At 44.1% G+C, this 17479-nt stretch overlaps 1 protein-coding gene across 23 annotated transcripts in view; it reads left to right on the top strand.

The window, feature by feature from the left end:
* ZMYND8 (zinc finger MYND-type containing 8) overlaps nt 1–17479 on the top strand; it is a 143970-nt gene that overhangs the window by 61493 nt on the left and 64998 nt on the right. For 18 of the 23 annotated variants that reach the window (XM_047744028.1, XM_047744031.1, XM_047744036.1 and 15 more), the window contains 7 exons: nt 3231–3449; nt 6322–6435; nt 8875–8967; nt 10107–10194; nt 13015–13070; nt 14898–14975; nt 16021–16136. In XM_047744028.1, the coding sequence (XP_047599984.1) occupies nt 3231–3449; nt 6322–6435; nt 8875–8967; nt 10107–10194; nt 13015–13070; nt 14898–14975; nt 16021–16136 (764 nt within the window). The remainder of the gene's footprint in view (nt 1–3230; nt 3450–6321; nt 6436–8874; nt 8968–10106; nt 10195–13014; nt 13071–14897; nt 14976–16020; nt 16137–17479) is intronic. The other 5 variants (XM_047744038.1, XM_047744047.1, XM_047744050.1 and 2 more) reach the window with 1 other exon arrangement.

The following is a 17479-nucleotide window of genomic DNA, read 5'->3' as shown; positions in this document are numbered from 1 at the left end:
GGCGACTTAACCCACTAAGCCACCCATGCGCCCCAGAGACGTTTTTGATCATCATAGTTTTGTAGATGGAGGGACGCTCCCAGCATCTAGCCACAGATGCTGCCACACATCCTGTAGTGTGCAAGATGGCTCCGTCCCTCAAAGAATTTTCTGCCCTGAACAACAGTAGTGTGAGGGTCAGAGCCCCTTCCCCGCCCCCTGCCATGTTCTCCTTTCATGTCCCCTTCTGTGGTGTTTCTAGTTGTTTTCCTAATTTTCAGATTCCCCCACCCCCCTTCACAGCTCTTTGCATGAAAGAGAAGTTATTTTGACCTACAGAGAATGTTCTCTGAGAGGATCACTTTATCATTAGGGTCTCTCCCCTCACCCCATATTGTCTTACATAGGGCATCAGGGCGAGGAAAAGTTGGGTTGTCATAACCTAGTGTTGTCATCTGTCAAGTGAGACTAGTAGTGTCTATCCTGAGTACCTCTCAGTTGTGAGGATAAAATGAAGAGAATGTATGAGAGTATGTTGAACACTTGGGGAGAAAATTGTAATGGTGTTACTCTCTAGAAACCCAAGTATCGAGCCTGTATCTGAACTGAACCAGGGAAATAACTGAGCTCAGGAATTATGCAGTTGCCCTTAAAAGTCTTAGTTGTTGGCACAGCTGGGTGGCTCAGTCGGTTAAGTGTCTGCCTTCAGCTCAGGTCATGATCCCAGGATCCAGCCCCACATCAGGCTCCCCGCTCAGTGGAGAGCCTGCCTCTCCCCCTCCCCCTGCCTGCCTCATTCCCTGCTTACGCTCTCTGACAAATAAATAAAATCTTAAAAAAAAAAAAAAAAAGTCTTTGTTGTTTTCCTAGTAGAAATGAGAGTAGGGAGGCTTCGAAGGATGGATTAACAAGGATCTGCTAAGGAAGCATCTGGGAGGCTTGATAAAAAGGAGTGTAGAAATAGCAGGCATTTCGAGAACCTTAAAACCTCATAATAAAAACCAGGAAGAAGACATGACTGCTTGTAATCTTGACCATTCTTTCCCATTATCCTGGGGGTGGGGGTGCCCCAGGATAAAATAAGGGCCCCATTAAAATAAAAGGGAAAAGAAAAGGAGTGTAAAAATACTAGAGAGGAACAGACGAAACCGATGTTGTTTAGAGCAGATCTTTTTAATCAATAAAATGTTAGAGCTGTATATACTGGAGGTCAGGCTTAAAAAGTCTAACCACATTTCTAGGTACCAACAATGACTACTTAGAAAATGGAATAGAGAAAGATCCCATTCATAGTGTCAACAAAAATTAGGCAGCTGTAACCAACATATGAGATCTTTTGTGGAGGAAACGGTAATGTTTTGCTGAAGGACAGGACAGGAAGAAAAGCTTACTGTCAAAAGATATGTCCTGTGGTTGTGGCTGAGCCATTATCCATGGAATCAAGCTCAAAGAGGGTTGAGTAACTTTCTTAAAGTTGCACAGCCAGTTACTGGGTCATTTTGATGCTTACCACCAGAATTTCTTTCTTTCTTTCTTTCTTTTTTAAGTAGGCTCCAGGCCAAGTCAAGAGCCTAGTGTGGGGCTTGAACTCAAAACCCAGAGATAAAGACCTGAGCTGAGATCAAGAATTGTAAGCTTAACTGGCCAAGCCACTCACTTGCTTCTAGAATTTCTTTTATTTTTTTAAAGATTTTTTTTTTTTTTAAAGATTTTATTTATTTGTCAGAGAGAGAGCACAAGCAGGCAGAGTGGCACGCAGAGGCAGAGAGAGAAGCAGGCTCCCTGCTGGACAAGGAGACTGATACAGAACTCGATCCCGGGACCCTGGGATCATGACCTGAGCTGAAGGCAGCAGCTTACCTGACTGAGCCACCCAGGCATCCCTCTTTTCTTTTCTTTTTTTTTTTTTTTTAAATTATTTATTTTATATATTTGAGAGAGATGGAGGGGCAGAAGGAGTAGGAGAGAGAATCTCAAGCAGACTCCACGCCGAGTGTGGAGCCCAGTGCTGGGCTTGATCCCATGATGCTGGGATCATGACCTGAGCTGAAATGAAGAGTGGGATCCTTAACCGACTGAGCTACCCAGGTGCCCTCCCTCAGCCTCAGAATTAATACTTTCTTTCCTTTCCCTCCCCCCTTTCCTTTCCTTTTTTAGATTTTATTTGAGAGAGAGAGTGAGCGAGATAGAGCACAAGCCAGGGGGAGAGGCAGAGGGAGAAGCAGACTCCCTGCTGAGCAGAGAACCAGAACCCTGGGATTATGGCCTGAGCAGAAGGCAGATGCTTAACCAACTGAGCCACCCAGGCAGCCCCAGAATTTTTTTAGAGTACTTCTTAAATCTTCTATTTGTTACTGATTTCCATTAGATATTTTCCTGATGATTTTCTTTTGAGTGATCTTAGGCGTTCGGAATGTGGGTTTGCTGGATTCTATAATGCATCGTTAGGGAAACATTTTTCTTGATATTCTGGAGCAGGAAGGGGTTTTGCTTCCCATGAATTGGCCACTTGTGTCATCTTTCTGCTATTGGTGATTCTGAATAGGAGATGTAGCACCTCTGCAAATATGAGGACCTATCTTGTTGAAGATTATGGCTTCAGGAAGCCTCTGGTTGGCTCAGATACTTTATGCGTTGGGCGTAGAGTAAAAAAAAAAAATGCCTTTTTTGGGGGGGAGGTGACTCAAATCCAATTGACCTATTCTCCAAGAGCCTGTTGAAATAATCCTGGGGTGAATTCCCATAGTTTAGTTGGCTTTGTTTTGGCTTCATTTGTTGGTCGATCAGTAATGACAGCACTGTGTTCAATGCATATGTTCTATCATCCCATTGACTCCCAACCCAAATACCACGGTGTTAGGTATTATCATCCCCATTTTACAGATGAGAAAGTTGAAGCTGAGAGGTAGAGATTTGCCCAGGGTCATGCAGCTGGTAGAGCTAAAATTTGAACCTGGGTATGCCTGGGTTGTAGCCATTGTATTATTCTGCTGGTGCAGCCTCTGAACTCTTAGACACCAGCTTTTCAATCCATGGCTTCTGAAAATAGAAGAGAGGGAGAGGAAATAAAAATGCGTAGTATGTAATGACCTGTAGACTGTGTATTTAGTAGAGTAACCTGAGCTAGCTTGTTAAGGGATGTGTGGAATGTTGTGATGTTCTTTTGTTGTTATTGATGTATTTGTTCAAATTCCTTTTGAGAATGCACATTTGTTTTGAAACCAAACCTGTCTTTCTTGCCTACATTTCAGTCAGAACTAAGACATGGTCCGTTTTACTATATGAAGCAGCCACTCACCACAGACCCTGTTGATGTTGTACCGCAGGATGGACGGAATGATTTCTACTGCTGGGTTTGTCACCGGGAAGGCCAAGTCCTTTGCTGTGAGCTCTGTCCCCGGGTTTATCACGCTAAGTGTCTGAGACTGACATCGGAACCAGAGGGGGACTGGTTTTGTCCTGAATGTGAGGTTAGTTCCTGACGAATGAATGCATTATCTGCCTCGTTTCCTTTCCTTTCTCTTTCTTCCTTTCATTTAAAATTTTTCGAATAATCCAGATTCGGGGGGGAAAAAAGGCATTTCTTGCCCTCCACTTGCTCTATCCTGGTCACCCCCTTTTGGGACCAGCTTTGGCGGGGGCCTGAGCGTTGCTGCTCTCTCGAAGGCTGTTGGACTGAGTGTTGGTTTTCTTTCTTCCTGGGTCTTTGGATCACTCTGGGATCTGCAGCCTTCTCTGATGCTGCTGTAACGAACATCTCCGAAGTCCGCTTAAGGCTGTTAACCGTTCACGTATTCTGAAACGATCGCATGCTGGGTTTCCTCTTCTTGGATGTTGTCTCCTGCTTGCAACATGGAATCATCGGCGGGAGCTGGGCTGAGAAGACCAGCTTGGGTTGGTTGCTTCGTGTGGCCGTCCTCTGATGCTTCCGTTCATGCTACAACTGTTTTCTCGAGTGCCCGGGAGGTGCTAGGGACCCGGCCGTGAATAGAAAGGGGTACGCGTGACCTGCTATTCAGGAGAAGAGGACCAAAACAAAATAAAATGAATTGGAGAGGAGGAATTGGGAGTAAGGCGGGGGGAGGGTGTTTCCGTGTCAGGTGAAGAGGACCAGGATGGCCTCGGGAAGACTTGAGAAGTACGCTCTGCCACCTTCCAGCCAGGAGGCAGCAGGCACAGCCTGAGCAGAACCGCGCCAGCTTGGTGAAGAGCGTGTGTCTTTTGTAGGAAAGCCTAACCGTTTTCCTTTATTAAAACAATTATTCCCGTTTCCACAATTCTGAGGCATCTTCCATTCTTGGCGACTTCCAGTGACGACGCTTTTGCGAGATGCTGCAAATGATGTCATCTGCTCAGTCATTTAATGGGGAATGTCACTTGGATTCGAAGGTCTGTTAGAACTTGATCTCACACAAGGAGATGTGTGCGAAATGGAACATTCTCCCCGATGTCTTTCGTGAGGAAAAGAAGCAGGCTATAGGATGGTGTCTGTGGTGCGGCTTTTGTGTTGGGAAAGGAGAAAAATACGAACTGTGTGAAAAGAGATGAGACATCACATCGATATGATGACATTTTAATGGTGTTCTGCTCCTAAAATTGAGGAAGATGGCCGCCAGTGCTCTGGGATACTCGATGGAGAGATGCATAGGTGCCCCTTTGCTCAGCGATGCCCTCTGGTTGCAGAGTTTCACCTGATTCTGCTACAGTTAGTGTGGTCCATGGAACCTTCCTCGGTTTCCTTTTGTCTTGACCCACCTTTCCCACTTGCTGAGTAATTTTGCAGAAACGACAGTGGCTTTTGTTGCTGCAAGTACAGCTCTTGAGGGTTGTGGCTGGAACAGTAGGGATTTATTCTCCTGTGTAGAAAGAACCCAGAGGCAGGGCCAGGCCAGAGTTTGTGCACAGCCCGACCCTTTCTGTTTCACCGTGGAGGCAATGTGTGTCCCCTCCCACACCCTTTGGCCATAAGGTGGCTGCTGGGGTTTTTATCACTTGTGCCTAGACCAAAATCCCTCTGTGAGGAGGAGTGTTTCTCTTTACAACCCTTTATTATCAAGCAGAAGGACCTTGCCCTACAGCCTTCGGCTGATTCTGCCCTTGGCCTCATTGTTCAGCACTGGACCTGTCTTCATGCAAAAAAATCTTGAAAATGCCTGTCTGGCAATTTCAGTCTATTTCATGGGAACCGGGCACTGCTGGCCGGGAGGGAAGGGATCAGGGATGGAGCAGAGGTGAAAGTGGTTGCCATGGATTGCTACCTAGAAGCGAACAGCAGTTCAGACAAACAGGTGTTCCGTGTCTAAGGTTTAAGGCCCCAAATGTCTTCCAAGGTTGCATTGGCAGTGCAGGCACCTGGCTAGCTGTCTCAGGCTCGGGTAGCTAAGCAGTTAGGGACGTGTGTCATGTACTGTTTTCAGCCTCTGAGCAACTCCCGTGTTGCCCTTTTCCTCGACAACCAACCAGACACGTCTGAAAGTTCTTTTTGGAGGATCCAGAGCTATGAAGGATGGAAACTAAATCAAGATTAATTGGAGAAAACTTCTCTCAGCTCTCCCTACACAGATGGTTAAAGAGTGTTTCCTGACATCATCAGGCTTTGCTATTTTGGTGTTGCTACATAAGGAGTCTGAAGCTCTGGGATATGGTAGCAGATTGACATAGCAGAGTCTGGTTTCAGACATTTCTCTGGGCCTCTTCTTTGATGGGAATTTCCCTTTCAGAATGACATTTCCCATGGAGACAGACAGACAGACTGCATCTTGGGTCGTATGCCAGAATGTCCTGAGTGGGTTCACATCCGTGGTGACAGAATGAAGTCACATTTATATTTAGTTCTCTACCATCCCTTGGATTCTTTCTGTGGGGAAGACTGTCCTTTTCCATCAGTGATGTCACTGAGTTAATGCCCTGTCAGTTTCCTGAAAGGTAGCCCAGAATGCTGAGAGCATCAAGTGAAGCGACTGATTCATTGTGTGCAGAGATCACCCTAAAACCATTAGTGGTCTTTCCTTTCACATCCCATTCTTGAAACCCACAGCTGTAATCATGATGATTTTTCAGGTCCCTGCTCACCTCCTTCTTTCTCAGGTTATGTCATCTTTGTGAGCAAAAAACATTTCCAAATAAGGTCATCATCCGTGAATTACTGTGTCTCTTCATTTTTATTCACTTACCCAAAGTATGGCCAGTTGGATTGGAGTCTCTCCCAAGCGAAACAACTAGTCTCGTTTGGATGGGAAAGACTTTTTATTATGAGCTGGTTTGAAAAGTAGGAGGAAAGGGAACTTTGTACAGGGATAGTAACTTTTTTCTAACTGAAATTTGTGTGATTTTGACTTGTAGAAGATTACAGTAGCAGAATGCATCGAGACTCAGAGTAAAGCCATGACCATGCTCACCATCGAACAGTTATCCTACCTGCTCAAGTTTGCCATTCAGAAAATGAAACAGCCAGGGGTAAGAAGAAAGTTCCTCTTGGTATAAGTGTAAATGGAAAATAGTGACTTTTGTTCTTCTCTGTTAACATTCTTGTTCTGAGTAGTCTTTGCTTTCCAGACACCTGTGCACACTCTTTGGGTCTTTTTATGTGCCCGGCTCAAATACCTAAAAATTAAATATAAAGTACAATTACGTTCAGTTAATTCTCTGTACCGAGCACTGTATGTTCCCAACGAGTTTAATTGGGGAATGACATGCAGTAGAAAGTTGGTGGGGATTTAAAATTCTGATTGGTTGTGAAGTGAAACCTCATACCCAGAATTTTAAGGATCTCCTGTGCTGCTTCCCTTGGGAGTTAGTAAATTCCATTTCAATGAGACCGTGGAGTATAGCCCGTTTTGTTGGTAATCAAAGTGTGGTGATGGAACCTCCAAGTGCAGTTCAACCAGTGAGACACCCATAAAGGGTGAGATTCGGTTCATTCCTTCAATTTTTGAAATAGGATTTGATGGACAGCCTTCGCCTCTTAAAGGAAATCCAGATGCGAAAGTAAGGCTGCCACGTTTAGCTTGCACGCCCTGGTTCCTAGTGGTTACCCGCCCCAGAGTCCCGGGCACATCACAGTCATGGTGGTTTTAGGTTTTTTTGGTGACCTTTTCTAGGAGGGTGACCGTAAAATGCCTCATTCTTAAAAAGAATATGGTGTGGCCATATAATCAACATGTAATGACATTCTTTGTGCAGACCAGTCTAGAGAAACTTTAAGGGTAGGGTTTTCCCTTTCCAATTCGCACAGAGGTACCATATGAGCTAGTGGTGACCCTTTGTTAAACTCTCCAGAGTCTGCTTTCTATGTCAAGGAAATATGCAGCCCTGTAGAACCTCCAGGGTATCGAGTAGACACTGGCTTAATTTCTTAAAAAATACAAAACCAAAAAACAAAAACCACAAGCTTTTGTTAGAGATTATATTCTGAAATTTGATATCATGAAAAAAATTCAGAGCATGCCAATTGGGTGTTGCTAAATCAGGAATCTATTTGTCTCTGTAACAAAATCTCCGTCAATGGAAGCAGAAGCATGGATAGCCTGAGTTTGGAAAGAAAAACAACTTTTTTTTTTTAACTGCAGTTTTTTTTTTTTCCATATTGAGTGACAAGGAATTACTTACTGCTTTTCCATAGGCTAAATTATTTCTGCTGAGACTGTTGCACAAAAAAAAACCAGATTCATGTAGGGTTGTCAACACTGTAGACTTAAAAAACAAAGAGAAAAATTGAAGAAGGCCTTAATTTCTCACATAAATTGTTTGATAGAAAATCAATCGGGCCAGAAAGTTGCCAATGATATCGAAGCATTTTTGTAACTTGCAGTGGCCACACACTGTCCTTCTGTGTACAAGAGGGCTCCAGTGACAACAAGTGGTAGCCCTTTCAGATGTCTTGCTTGGCTGTCATTTGGTGGTTTTTTTTTTTATTTTAATAAAGATTTTATTCATTTATTTGACAGACAGAGATCACAAGTAGGCAGAGAGGCAGGCAGAGAGAGGGGAAGGGAAGCAGGCTCCCCGCCGAGCAGAGAGCCCGATGTGGGGCTTGATCCCAGGACCCTGAGATCATGACCTGAGCCGAAGGCAGAGGCCTTAACCCACTGAGTCACCCAGGTGCCCTCATTTGGTGTTTAATTAAATATTTTAGATAGTGATTGATTTATTGATTGATTTTGAGATTCATTCTTAAGTAATCTCTACACCCAGTGTGAGATTGAGAGTCGCATGCTCTACCTAATGAGCCAGCCAGGTGCCCCAACTACAAATCTTGCAGATTTTAAAATACTGATGAGTAAAAACCATCCATCAACAAACCGGGCCTTGCACTTTGAGCTGATTCATGCAAGCATGGTGCAAAGTGAAAAATTTTGACATGGTCTCTGTGTTGAAGGTAATTGGCTTCTCGAAGGAGGAGCAAAAATCTCACTTGTCTGAATTTTCCCCCCAAGTGTAAAATATCTGTTGGCACTTAGGGGGAACTTCATTAAGTGTGTTATCTTTGGGTATGGCCACGTTTTACTGTCCATTTGTTTTGGTTATGGGTGTTTGCAGGATATGGATAAGCCTTATTCAGAGTTCAGGTCTAAGTAGCTGATGGTGTGTTGTTCTTGTTGATCTTCATAGAACAGAACTGGAACTGTTACTTGGAGATATTTTGAAAATGATACAAATAACAAAGTAGGACCCCCCCCCATGATTATTGATAACCAGGCAGAACTAGAAGCTGAACCAGCTTAGTACTCCCCAAAGTCCTTCTTTGTGGAAACCACTAGAATTGTATTGTCTGAAAAGTTGTCTCCATTTTGGAAGTACTTTGTTACTATTAATGCTTTGTTTTCTACAGTAATGATGGGTTTGTGTGTGTGTGTGTGTGTGTGTGTGTGTGTGTGTCCATCTTTTCTTTTATAGACAGATGCATTCCAGAAGCCTGTTCCCTTGGAACAGCATCCTGACTATGCGGAATACATCTTCCATCCTATGGACCTTTGTACATTGGAAAAGGTTGGCCTCCATCAGAGAACCTCACCATTGTAGCCACAGTTACCGAGATGACTAAAGACCCTCCCTTACTTCTTGGGCCCAGTCTCAAGTTAGATGGTTTCTCTGCCTTTCCTCCGTACCCTTTTGATTTGGATGGAAGAACTCTTGATCCCTTAACTTCTGTAACATTCTTCCAAGGATTGTAATGGAGTGTTGAATTCCACTGATTAGCTCCAAATATTACTTCTGCTGCTGGTTGTCTGAAAATTGACCTGAAAAAGTCACACTTCTATGAATCAGTGATTTGATTGATTTGAGCTTTACCTCCTCTTTTCTTTCTCTCAGAGGTGCTAATGAGGGCAGCAGGAAGGAGAAAAGAGAAAATTAAGTGTTTGGGAAACCTTCAGTTTGCTGATAAAGATGTGGCTTCCTAGAACTTACTCTACTGTTATGGATATGTCTTTAATGCCTGAAGGTGCTTTTAAAAGTTCAGGCTACAATTCCATCCTGAAAATTACACTTGGAACACATTAGATTGTGCATATCACCCTGGTGCTAATTTTCAAATTTTTGCCATGAAACACACGGGTAATGAAAAGCACGGATGAGGAGAACACCTTATATTGTCTTTTTTGCTGGCCCCCAAATGCTGAATGAAACCTGCTTTGAAAAATTGCACACACCCTCATGGTTTTCAAGAAAAGAAGGCATTCAAAAAAGGAAGGGTTGGAATCCTAGCTTCACAAATTAATAGCGTTGGAACTTTGCACAAGTTCCTTGGCATTCCCACACTTCAATATGCTTGTCTGTAACGTGGTGATGATAGTAAGTGTGTCATTGCGTTCTTAGTCACAAGGCTTCTGTGAGGCTGTTACAATGAATAAAAACCATGTCAGTTATTAAAATATCCCGGTTTCTTGAAAGGGGTTGCTTGATACATGACAGCTGCTGTAAGAGGAAACAATTCAGGTTAGCGATGAATTCAGTGACTTCATTTTTATGGAGTTCTAGATCTCAAATATAGCATCTTGGGAAATGGGTAAAAGCATTAATTAATTTGGCAAATGACTGCTAAGAAAATGATGTGGGGACGCAGTTGTTAAGTGGCTGCGGCTTGTACAGACTGAAGGGTTGTTATGCTCCTTGGCTTCTCTCCCCAGAACGCTAAAAAGAAAATGTATGGATGCACAGAGGCTTTCCTGGCTGATGCGAAATGGATTTTGCACAACTGCATCATTTACAATGGAGGTGGGTGGCTTAGGTCGCTGCTAAGAAAGACAGTGTTCATGCCGTGTGTGTTGCTCGGTCTCCCACCCTTCCTAAAAAAATCGTGTCCTTTTTTTCATGCGCCAGGGCCAAAAGCTGAGAATATTTGCATATAGATCACTAATATGTGCGAATAGGGTATGGTGACTCTGTGCATTTTAAGGGATGAGCTGGTTTCCATAGTGGCTTGTGGCTATAGGATAATTGCTGACTTTTTTAGAATCTTTGTTTTAATGGAGGAATAATTACCTAGAATAAAATGCATAGATTTGGAGAGAACATTCTCTGAATTTGACAGACGTGTAACTACCTCAAATATAACTACAGCCTCAGATAAAATCTAGAATATTTCCATCACTCTATTATAGTCCCACTTGTTCTTTACCAGTAAACTCACCCTCCTTGGTTTTTTATGTCCCTATAAGTAGTTTTACATCCTCTAGAATTTCATATAAATGGAGTTGTAGTGCATTCTTTGGGCTAATTGCATGCCATGTAATTTTTTTTTGGGGATTCATGCATGTTGTTGTGTGTATCCATTGTTTTATTTTTTTTTATTACTGTGAGTGGTTTTTTACTCTATCAACATACAATTTATTTAGCTATTCCGTTTGTGGATTTTGAAGGAGCATTGGGGTTATTTTCCAGCTTTGGGCTGTTGGGAATAAAGCCACTGTGAACATTCTTGTGCAAGTCTTTGTGTGGACATACATTTTCATTTCTGATGGGTAAATCCTTAGGAATGGCAGTGCTGGCTTATTGAATAGGTTTCTATTTAAATTTACAAGATATTTTGGCAAACTTGGCGCAGAGTGGTTGTACCATTTTATACTCTTCTGGCCATGCATAGGAGAGTCTTAGTTGCTCTACATCCTTGTCTGCACTTGCTGTTGTCTGTTTATTTTAGCCATCCTTGGAAGCGTGAGCTGTTAGGTCACGTGGTGTTCATTTGCCTGTCCCTTAGGATTCATGGTATTGTGTATCTTTTCATGTGCTTATGAATCATTTGTATATCTCTTTTGGTAAAATAAGTATTCAAATCTTTTGTGTTCTTATTACTGCATTTTAGAAGTTCTTTGTATTCTGGATAAAGTTGCGTCAGTTGTGTTTTTGTGGGTTGAGCCTTCTGGACAGAATGGATGAGGATTCCTGTTAAAATCTTTTCTCAAGGCACCTTTTATATTGCCCTACCTTCTCCCATAGTCCTCTCTGTGTATCTTCTGGTCAGGTAGCTCGTTCAGTGTCCTTTTCCATTCTGTTCCTCTTATTCCCTGTTAGAACGCTCTCCCTTGATGACTTTTTCTTATCCTTCAGTGTCAGCCTGTCAGTCCTCTGAGGAGCCATCCCTTATGGACTGAGACCATACTCGGTGCTCTTGTTAGGAGATCTCACAGTACCTGTACTTGCCCATGATAGCATTTATCACACTTCCTAGATGGTGGTAATTTAATTTGTTTGAGTTCCTTACCAGGATGTTAAGTTTTTTGGTTATAAGATCTTGAAGAGCACAGCCCTTTCTTCTTCCTGTATGGTCCTAGTGTTGATTGTTTTCTGATGTGTAAGGGAAGAGGTTTCTGATGTGTAAGGGAAATCTGCTCAAAGCACAGGGTCTGTATTATTAGCTCAGTAGTGGGGCTTGCGGTGTGGGGAGGGGAAAAAGAGGCACATGGTTTAGAATTCATGTAAGCAGTATTAAATATATAAAAAGGCTGGTAAGGTCACATAAACAAGTGAATAAGATTAGGTGGCAGAAAAACAGCAGCATGAGCCAGGATGGCCATTGGCGGAGGGGAGCAGTAGAGACTGAAGAACTAGGGGCATGGACTCCTACCTGGTCTGAAGGGCTCACCCCTGGACACCCCAGTGGTTTTTGGATACAGAATTATAGATCTTCTGAGTTTTCAAATCAAGCCGGAAATCTAGGGATGGGTGTGTGTATGTTTGTGTGTAAAATTTTTTTGCCAAGAAATTAACAATGTGTGGAAAGCACGGCGTTTTGGCTGTCTTATCTTCCTTGTCTTGGCTATCCTGAGTTAGCTCTGGGGCCAGATTTTCAACTCATTAGCTAAGTAGTCTTGGGTAAGCATCGACACTTGAGCTTTGGCTTAATCATTAATGAAATGGGAACATTCTTTTTTTTTTTTTTTTTTTTTTTAATTTTTTTTTAAAGATTTTATTTATTTATTCGAGAGAGAGAGAGACAGTGAGAGAGAGCATGAGTGAGGAGAAGGTCAGAGGGAGAAGCAGACTCCCCATGGAGCTGGGAGCCCGATGCGGGACTCGATCCCGGACTCCGGGATCATGACCTGAGCCGAAGGCAGTCGTCCAACCAACTGAGCCACCCAGGCGTCCCAAATGGGAACATTCTTAACCTGCTTCTTAGCATGGGTTCTTGACGAGTTAATAAGAACATGTATTTCGAAGCACGCAGCACAGCAGAGCTACTCAATTATTTTCCTTCTCCTGTTACCCTTCATGGGATGGAGTCTGGAACAATGGGTGAATGAGGCTCCTTTCCACTAATTGGGTCCTTTGAAATGTGAAAGCATTTTCCAAATATTAACCTGTGAGCCCGGTTTCATAGATGACTTGGAGGCCCCTAAGATAGGTCAGTGTTTAGGGGAGAAGTCACATAATTTGAACCAATATCAGGACCCAGAATCTTCTGGTTTTTAGCCTTCGAAGCTTAATCCTTGGGGAAAGCAAGTTGAAAGGTGGTTTGTTAGTGGAAGTGTAATCCTATGGTTGGGTGTTAATACTCTTGTTTCCATTTGAATTAATCATATTTTCTTATCCCCTTAGGAAATCACAAATTGACACAGATAGCAAAAGTAGTCATCAAAATCTGTGAGCATGAGGTATGTGTTTCTCACCGTCCAATTTTTTAAAGAAGATTTTATTTATTTATTTGACAGTCAGATCACAAGAGGCCAAGAGGCAGGCAGAGAGAGAGAGAGAGGAAGCAGCCTCCCTGCTGAGCAGAGAGCCCAATGCAGGGCTCCATGCCAGGGTCCTGGGACCGTGACCTGAGCCGAAGGCAGAGGCTTTAACACACTGAGCCACCCAGGTGCCCCAAGCCTAGGCTTTTAATCAGTGGGTTGCCCTGAGGTCAAATTTACTGAACCCAGATACTCTTTATCTGGCATTTTTGAATCTACCTGTTGGCAATACATTGCCACTATGTGGGCTCCAAAGCCAGGGCTGTCCTCGACCTGATTCACCCAGTACCTTTGGAATAGCGCACAAGTAGAGTGAGTAGAGGAAGAATTATATGCCGTCATTCATTCATTCATATATTCTTTTGTTCTTTTATGCACTCATTTACTCACCTTTAAGTTAGTCAGTTATAGTTACAACATTACAGTTATAATTCGTTGAGCACCTGCTGTACGTCTGGCACTTCTGTGATGTAGGGATAAAGAGGAAAACAAGTCTGATGATGGGACGACGTTAGCAACACGTAGAGCAGTGGTGAACCACCTCCACTTGGGCTTTGCCACTTTGCTGCAGTGAGACCTTGGGCAGGGGTCCTGACTTTCTGGGGCTTACTTTTCTCCACCTGTCATGTGGGGGTAACAGCAGTCTTGCCTTCAAAGTGGGGGTGTGAGGAATTTGTGCATTGGCACCTGTAGAACCCTTCGGTGATCCCGACAGATCTCTGATCAGTGTTGACTGATGTGCTGATGACTGTGTCACTTGAAGTGCTTTACATTTATGTCCTGTAATTGTTAGAATCTGTTTGGTAGCGATTCCTCACATCCCCATTCTGTCCATGAGGAAATGGGAAGGAGATGGAGGCTCCGACAAGATAAACAGCTGTTCTTAAAACAACAGAGCTGGGAAATGGTAGAGTTTGAATTGCGATCCCAGAAAGGGGCTCCTGGGGTCCTTGGTTCTAAGTCAGACTTAGCTATCTGTTTTAGGGGAATGTACCTTTTTTTTTCTTTTAAAGTTTTTATTATTTATTTGAAAGGGAGACAGCGAGAGAGGTAACACAGGTGGGGGGTTGGGAGAGGGAGAAGCAGGCTTCCTGCCTAGCAGGGAGCCCGATGTAGGGCTGGATCCCAGGACCCTGGGATCATGACCTGAGCCGTAGGCAAATGCTCAATGACTGACCTAGCCCCCAGGCGCTCCTAGGGGAATGTACTTTTTCAAGAGGGAGAAGGACGGTCCCCAAACTACAGAATTTCATATTGTCATAAGTGGCGATAAAAAGGGCAGTATGGTATTCACCACCTGCCCTGGATGGTGCAGTTGGAGATGTGTGGGAATCAAGCACAGTGAGCAGTGGCCAGAGCCGTGGCTGGAGGTGGTTGGGGGAGCTCAGGAGGGCCAAGGCCTGGTCACACTTGGCATTGACCAAGCTCATCAGGAGTTCAGATTTCCATGTTAGTTTCTCAGCCTTGTACTACTGACATTTAGGCTGGGGACTGCAGTGGGCACAAAAGTAGAAGCTGATTCGGACGTGGTCCGGAGAGAGAGGAGGTGGTAGTGTTGGCGGCGTGGGCTAGGTGAAGCATGGGGGTTGGTGGGAGGTGGTTGCACTCCTGTCGAAGGTGTTCCCCACTGTGGGACCTGGTTTAGCTGACCTTAACCTTAACTGCTGACACCAGCATGCATTCCTTGACGGCCTCCAGATGTGAGGCCCCTGGGATGACACATGCTAACATATTTTTCCTTTACAGATGAATGAAATTGAAGTATGTCCAGAGTGTTACCTAGCTGCTTGCCAAAAACGAGACAACTGGTTTTGTGAGCCTTGTGTAAGTTGCACTTCTTTTTCTTACTTCATTTTCTGAGCCCCAGGCCTTACATGGCTACCCAAGGCCACTTTGTCCAGGCGGTTTATTTGGTGAAACTTCTGGTGAAGTTTTTTTAAATGATTTTTTTTTTAGTGATAAAGTTACGGCAGAATGAAAGTAATCTAGATAGAATAAACCTCTGGGGCTGAAAATTCACGTGCCGAAGGGAGTGTTGTGATTTCCTGGGTTTATTAACCCCTGGCCGACTCTAGGCTAGAGAGCAAGGAGGAGCTCATCAGGGAGGGGGCGCCCCCATGGTAATGCAGATAGCAGAGGAGAGTTTGGCGAGTGTGTTCTTTCTGGTCTGTGTTGGGAAGTTTGGAAATACCTCTCTGCATTGACTCGCATGGTCTCTCCAACTTGGTGGTTTGGGCTGGGAGCGGGGAGAGAAACATCACCCAGTTTTCCTCATGGATCTGTATTTTCCAGACTGGTGTTCCGCAGAGAGAAGTGTGTTCTTGGGGTGGGCTGGTGGGAGGGTGGGAGGAGGTAGGGGTGGAGGTTACTGGGGGGCAAGATTAGGCAAGTAAAGTGGAAAAGTAGAACATGGTTTATGGCTCTTCTTGCCTTTGGAAATAAACAGCTGCGTAGTTAATGCTCTGGGCAGCCTCGATGAAGGACAAGGGTAGCTAATTTTGCCCCTTGTTACCTGCCACATATAATGCGCATTTAATCCCCCAACCTAACAGAAGGTGCTGGCATTGCTGTCCCCTGTTGCAGGAGAAGGTAGTCACTCTTGCTCATGGCCACCCAGGTAACAGCATTAGAGTCAAGGTCCAAGCCTGATCTCCTCTGTGCTTCGTCCTTCTGTTTGTCATTTGCCCCCAGAACCAGCTTTGCCTGGGGCTTCCTGGCCTCACGCCTTCCTAGGGAACCCTACCTGGGAGACCCTGCCTGGAACTTGACTCGTTCAGTTGGTGGCCTTGCTGTATCCTCTTGCGTCAAGCTTTATATGTGTGTCCTGCTGTCAAATACATACAAACTCTGGATTTTTTTCTTTTTCTAGAGCAATCCACATCCTTTGGTCTGGGCAAAACTGAAGGGGTTTCCATTCTGGCCTGCAAAAGCTCTGAGGGATAAAGATGGGCAGGTTGATGCTCGTTTCTTTGGACAACATGACAGGTGGGAGTGCAAACCGTCGGCAGAAGTGTAACTTGAACCGAACCTTTGATACTGTCATGGATGCGAGGGGTCCAGGTTTTACTATGTTGTTTATTGTTATGATGTCAACCAGTGATCTTATGGTTAAAAGTACAGTCCTGTGCTGGGTTAAGCCTGATAACGTGTGGGCTTCTGTGTTTTCAGGTATGTTTAAGAGAATCTTGCTTTTGTAGTTTTGTTGATGAAAATGGCACCATGGCTATTTTAAGTGCTGCTGTTCTTTTTTGGATTTTCTAGAGTCAATTAAACCGCCGTGCAAATTGCTTTTTTAAAATAATGCTTTCAGAGATCAGAAGTATTTCCCCAGATTGCCAGTAAATGAATCTCTTTATCATTGTGCTGGGTGGTTCCCTCCTGTTGCCTTTTCTCTGAAGCTAAGATAGGAAATTGCAAGAGGTGGCTGTTTTCACAGGTGGGAGCCCTCCCTGCCAGCCTGTCTACCCTCCCCTTTCCTTTGCTCACAGGGAAGTGAATTGTCCTAGCTCCTAGCAGATCCCACTCCTGCGTGCTTGAGAACAACAGGTAGACCCAGATGAACCGTGGTTAATATCTCTGTTTTTTTTTTGGCAAGCTGTGTTGTGATTAAACGAGGCAAAAACCTTTTGAAGCCCTACCAAGCAGTTTGAAAAGTGTTTTGAGTGTGTTGGGGAGAATACTTAAAATACATACCCTAAAAATTATATATACCCACAGAATATACAGAAAATACAGTGTATAATTTCAAACACTGGAATCTGAGCTGTTACTCTGTTTAGTTTTGCTTGTTGTCTTGCAAATACAAAACGAAAGAGTGAGTTTTGGTAGAAACCCATTGTCTGGAGGCAAGATGGGAATTCGCCGAGATGGTCCTGGGTTCGATAGGAAGTATTTTGCTTTGTCTCATTTTTGACAACTTTACTGGAAGTCTTTCGGTGTCTGCTGTGGGCCAGGCCATGGGCTGGACGCTGGGGATGTGGGAGTGAGTGGGCAGGCACTGTACCCAACTGTCTGAAGATGGCATCCTAGTAGGGAAGATAGATAATACACAAGTAATCACACAGGCAAGATGATCTCAGATCAGGAGGTAATGGCCAGGGCTTAGTGAGGGTCTGGGTGGAAGGATAGGCAGAGCCAGCCTGCTGTGCTTGGGAAAATCAAGAGCGTAGGACAGAGGGAGGGAGGAGAGGCTGGTCAGAGATGGATGGGGGAAGACGCAGGGCCTGATCACACAAGCTGTGGTCAGAGTCTGCCTTTTTTTTGAAGAGCAAGAGAAATTAGTATCAAGTTGCGTGTCTTCCTGCTGCTTCATTATAGCATGGCAAGTG

This window comes from Lutra lutra, chromosome 9 (genome assembly GCF_902655055.1).
Source record: "Lutra lutra chromosome 9, mLutLut1.2, whole genome shotgun sequence".
NCBI classification, from domain to species: domain Eukaryota; kingdom Metazoa; phylum Chordata; class Mammalia; order Carnivora; family Mustelidae; genus Lutra; species Lutra lutra.
This window is presented reverse-complemented; position numbering and strand designations above follow the sequence as displayed.